The 5,497-nt window shown below is 44.0% G+C and overlaps 1 protein-coding gene across 2 annotated transcripts in view; it reads right to left on the reverse strand.

The window, feature by feature from the left end:
* Positions 1-1,760, reverse strand: part of sncgb (synuclein, gamma b (breast cancer-specific protein 1)) — a 7,883-nt gene extending 6,123 nt beyond the window's left edge. The window contains exon 1 of one of the 2 annotated variants that reach the window (XM_020605206.1): positions 1,244-1,760. In XM_020605206.1, the coding sequence (XP_020460862.1) occupies positions 1,244-1,364 (121 nt within the window). In that variant the 5' untranslated portion in view covers positions 1,365-1,760. The remainder of the gene's footprint in view (positions 1-1,243) is intronic. The other variant, XM_020605207.1, reaches the window with a different exon arrangement.
* Between the last annotated feature and the right edge of the window lie 3,737 nt (positions 1,761-5,497).

Here is a 5,497-nt window from a genome sequence, read left to right on the forward strand (position 1 = left end):
GTGACAAGCCTGTACATCCCTCCATCACTACCTGTCTCTCTTCTGTCTCTGTCCTTCCATCTCTTCAAACAGGAGCCACAAGACCAGAACCACAAAGCTTTTTCTGACATAACATCCCTCTGTCTCCCCCCTTTTTTCTCTCTCTGTCTGCTCCCCTGCATCCTTCCAACCATTCATTTTTCCTCATGGGTTGTTTTAAGAGCTTTGGGGAAAGAAGATGGTTAGTCATTGAAGCAGTGCTGGCAGACAAATCCCGCTGCTGCAACACACGTTATTGCATCCATGCAAGACTGGGGTGAGGATGGAGGGAGGGGAGGGAGGAGGGTGATGGGAGAGCAATTGCTGCAGTGCTCAAATGATCTTTGCCCCCACCCCCCCAATCATCTTGATTAACCTGTTGTGTGGCAGTCAGTCACAGAGCTGAAGAGACGGGCTGCAGACGACAAAGATGTCGACTCTGTTCTCTCCTCACCCACCCTACTCTGGCGGCCTAAAATCCTGGTGCGCTGGGTAACCTTGGGATGTGACGCAGCTGCTGCTTGAGCTAATATGAAACTACAGAAGACTACAGCAGGACCACAAAGCTTCCGAGCATCTGAAGCATCTTTACAAAATAGAAGAATTTTTGCTCTGTCCTCATATACTTACACTTTTATTTACATTTCCTTTAAAACATTTGTGATTATACCTCAAAAATGCATAGCAGCCTATTAAATGTAGGTCAGCTCTATTCTGGCATTTTAAAAGGGCTGTTAAATTGAGTCCCTGGGGACTTGGTCGCAGCGTTGAGTCTGTCACCGGACAACTACATATTGTTCTATAAATATGAATAAACAGGACAGTAGATTAAAGCAGAGGCAGTGCCATCACAAGACTTTGAAGTGTCTGTCTTTTCTGCTTTCTTCTGCTCCTTATTTCCCATTACAGACCAGTCCTTCACCAGTTACTGTCCTGCTGCCCAGTTACAACTTTTTTTTGCCCTTCTCCATCTAACCCCCTTCTGCCTCTGTCTGTCCTTCACTCCTTCAGGCCCCCACCCTATGCCCTGCACCAGGTCTGCACCAGTATCCTGCCACCGCTCACTCTATCCCCTCCTTTCTTCCTCCTCCTCCCTCTGTTTCTCTCACTCTACACAAGTGTCCCAGACATGGACATCCATGGGACTCCAACTCACATAATGCAACCACACATATAAAAAACTTCCTGTTTTCCTGCACCTTCACAGACAGGACGTGCTACGTACCTACATACATCACCCCTTCCTTGGTTTTGGCTGCTGCTTCCTCCATGCCGGCTTTGGTCTTCTCTGCGGCGGCCACCACCCCCTCCTTGGCCATGGAGAACCCCTTCATCAGTACATCCATCCTGGGAAATGAGACAGCTGGGCTCCCCTGCTCCAAATGGGCCTGGCTGGCTGGCTGGTGCTTACAGTGAGCGTGCAGAAAAGATGATGTGAGATATCAGAGTGTGTACGTGCCTGTGGCTCCTCCTCCCTTTGCTGCAACAACAGAGTGTTGAGAGAACTAGACAGCAGGACTATAGCACGCAGACTGAGAGAAAGAGAGGGGATGAAATAACCAGTATCCACCAGATGGAGAGAGGAGGAGGAGGTGAGACGGCCGGATGCTGCAGCATATTCAAGTCCTGCTGCAACCCCACCCCTCAGCCATCCCTCCAGTCTCATTCATAGTTCTACTGATGACTCTCAATCATGCTCAGCGCAGCCTCTGGCTTGATGCTTGCATATTATGATTGGCATGCTGCTCTGGACACACCTTTCTACTGTTACATAACCAGCATATGTAATTGCATCACAGAGCTTCTCCCAGCGATGCCTTCTCTTAACCCCGTTTCTGATTTTGAATATTTTTCACTTTAAGGAAAACCATTTGTTTATGTACTTCATGTCACTCTTTTTTATGTATTCATTAAATATTATGCTTTTTGATCAAGGTGTCATGCTAGTAAAGCTTCACTGAACTAAATTTCATTTTTATTGTTGTGAAGGGAGAGAAAATGCTTTGTCATCTCCATCACCCCCACCCCCACCCCCGCCCCAGACATGCCAGCTCAGCAGCACAGCATCTCTGTGGATGCGTCTGAAATGTGTCTGAAATGACAACTGCTCCAATTTTATGTATTAGGCTTTTCTTTTAATCAAATATGGGACAAGCAGGGGGAAGTAGCTGTGGACAAAAATAAAATCTGCTGTTGCACCATTATATTCTAGCCCCCTCGTTTATATACCTAATAAAACAAAGGTGAGAGGAGAAAAGAGATTAATTTGGAACACACTGATCCATGAAGAGCTGTTGCATTGTCCCATCTTTTGAGTCTTTGACTGCATAGAATCACACTGCATTCTGGTGGCCACAAGCCATTTTACATCATAACACAGCATTAGGTCTGTACTAATGGTTTGCTTAAACATTAAAGGATTTTTCACACTTTTAAGGGTTAATTTTTTATAAGCTGTAAAATCATTACTTGCTGACTTGTTTTTAAATTTTGTGGAGGGCAAATCCAAGTCAAGTCCTAAGTTTCTGGAGCATTTCACTTCAGTTTTTGTTTTTCTGATTTGCAACTTTCCTGTTTTAGTCCCACTGCTCTCAGGAGTGCCATTTTAGTCAAAAGGGTTTTTTTAATGCTACATGTCCAGTGCCAAGCAGCACATAAATAAATGTGCAACTGGCTTAAACCAAGCTAAACAAGTTGAACATACTGTATATACCTAGCTAAATTGGTGGTGACCAAAAACAGAGCTAAAAGGAGAGTTTCAGTTGCCAGTTGGTTCAACATGACACCAAATGGATGCTACTGTTGCCCTGTGTCTCTGCTGGATTTTTTAACTTACCTGTCTTTGAATCCTCCCCTGTCGACCGACGCCTATTGTCCTGGTGGGCATGTTTGGGCAGAGATCTCAAAACAGGGTTGTAGATGGAAGACAAGTTGTGTCTAATATTTACAAAAATAGCTTCCTTAACTCCTCTCTCAAACCAGCGATGTTCTCTGGGGAGGATCTGAACTTCACTGTCCTCAAAAGAATGTCCTTTGTCCTTCAGGTGGAGGTGGACTGCTGACTCTGGTCCACTGGAGTTGGCCCTCCTGTGTTGGGCCGTGTGTTTGTGAAGCGGCTGCTTAGTTTCAAATGCCAAGCTCCCACCCCTGAACCTTACCCCCGAGGAAAGGAGGGCTTTAGCTGCACTAGAGGAGGATGAAACCATCACAATCCTTCTAGCAGGCAAAGGCAGGTGTACAGTGGCTTGTGAAAGTATTCGGCCCCCTTGAACTTTGCGACCTTTTGCCACATTTCAGGCTTCAAACATAAAGATATAAAACTGTAATTGTTTGTGAAGAATCAACAACAAGTGGGACACAATCATGAAGTGGAACGAAATTTATTGGATATTTCAAACTTTTTTAACAAATAAAAAACTGAAAAATTGGGCGTGCAAAATTATTCAGCCCCCTTAAGTTAATACTTTGTAGCGCCACCTTTTGCTGCGATTACAGCTGTAAGTCACTTGGGGTATGTCTCTATCAGTTTTGCACATCGAGAGACTGAAATTTTTGCCCATGCCTCCTTGCAAAACAGCTCGAGCTCAGTGAGGTTGGATGGAGAGCATTTGTGAACAGCAGTTTTCAGTTCTTTCCACAGATTCTCGAGTGGATTCAGGTCTGGACTTTGACTTGGCCATTCTAACACCTGGATATGTTTATTTGGGAACCATTCCATTGTAGATTTTGCTTTATGTTTTGGATCATTGTCTTGTTGGAAGACAAAGCTCCGTCCCAGTCTCAGGTCTTTTGCAGACTCCATCAGGTTTCCTTCCAGAATGGTCCTGTATTTGGCTCCATCCATCTTCCCATCAATTTTAACCATCTTCCCGGTCCCTGCTGAAGAAAAGCAGGCCCAAACCAGGATGCTGCCACCACCATGTTTGACAATGGGGATGGTGTGTTCAGGGTGATGAGCTGTGTTGCTTTTACGCCAAACATAACGTTTTGCATTGTTGCCAAAAAGTTCGATTTGGGTTTCATCTGACCAGAGCACCTTCTTCCACATGTTTGGTGTGTCTCCCAGGTGGCTTGTGGCAAACTTTAAACGACACTTTTTATGGATATCTTTAAGAAATGGCTTTCTTCTTGCCACTCTTCCATAAAGGCCAGATTTGTGCAGTATACGACTGATTGTTGTCCTATGGACAGAGTCTCCCACCTCAGCTGTAGATCTCTGCAGTTCATCCAGAGTGATCATGGGCCTCTTGGCTGCATCTCTGATCAGTCTTCTCCTTGTATGAGCTGAAAGTTTAGAGGGACGGCCAGGTCTTGGTAGATTTGCAGTGGTCTGATACTCCTTCCATTTCAATATTATCGCTTGCACAGTGCTCAGGAAAATAGCAAACAAAAGTATAGGAAAAGAGCCTGTGTGCTGTGTGATGCCATCCAGAAATCTGCAACCCAGGACTATTTGATTCTTGATATCCTCAGATAAAGCTGCCTTTTCAAGTTTTTAATCCATCTACAGCTCAGTGTGGATTGATGTGGGATCATGAGACAGTGGGGGGAGGCACTCCAAACAACAACAAAAAAAATCTATTTAGATATTGGACATAAAAATGACTGATAAGGAACTTTCCATCCTGACCACATTATACGCTTCTTAACCAATGAAAGAAAAAGTCAATAAGTTATCCACAGATTAATCTTGTTGATGACACAAAACATTTCAGTCTCAAAATAGTGAAGTATTTCAGGAAAGGTCACCTGGACCAAACTGCTTCCTGATATAAAAATGCTAGAAACAACAGAAAATAAAATAATATTCTGTCTGGATGCTGAAGAAAATTATATCATCTAAACTAGTTTAAAATAATCTACATCCAGACTAAACCTCAATACTTCAATGTACAGACGGCGTCAAATGCTTGGTCAGATTATTGGTCTTTGTGGACTACAACTAAATGTTACTTGTATTTTAAATTAATGTGCTAATTACATTTTTGATAAACCAATAATTTCTTTCCTCTGTAAAATATCATGAAATGGCAAAAAACTGCTGGTCACAGTTTCCATTAGAGCCCAAGGTGATATTTGTTTTGTCCAATCAACAGTCCAAGACCCAAAATATGCCATTCTCTATAATATAAAATCAGTTATTGACCGGCGACTATACTACAGGAGTAGGGGGAGGCCATCCCTTGCATTTATGGCCTACCCAAAATACACAAGGAAGGAGCCCCACTCAGACCCATTGTCAGCAGCATCAACTCCATGACTTACAACATAGCCAAACACGTGGCCACCATCCTGGCTCCTTTGGTGGGAAACACACAGCACCACATAATAAACTCCCAGGACTTCGCAAGGAAAGTCCAACAACTGCAGCTGGAGCAGGACGAGACCATGGTCTCATATGATGTCACATCCTTGTTCACTTGCATCCCCACCACAGAGGCTGTCAGGGCGGTGAAGAAGAGACTGCTGAAGGATGACA

The sequence above is a fragment of the Monopterus albus genome, unplaced genomic scaffold (genome assembly GCF_001952655.1).
Source record: "Monopterus albus unplaced genomic scaffold, M_albus_1.0 scaffold69.1, whole genome shotgun sequence".
Classification (NCBI taxonomy): Eukaryota; Metazoa; Chordata; class Actinopteri; order Synbranchiformes; family Synbranchidae; genus Monopterus; species Monopterus albus.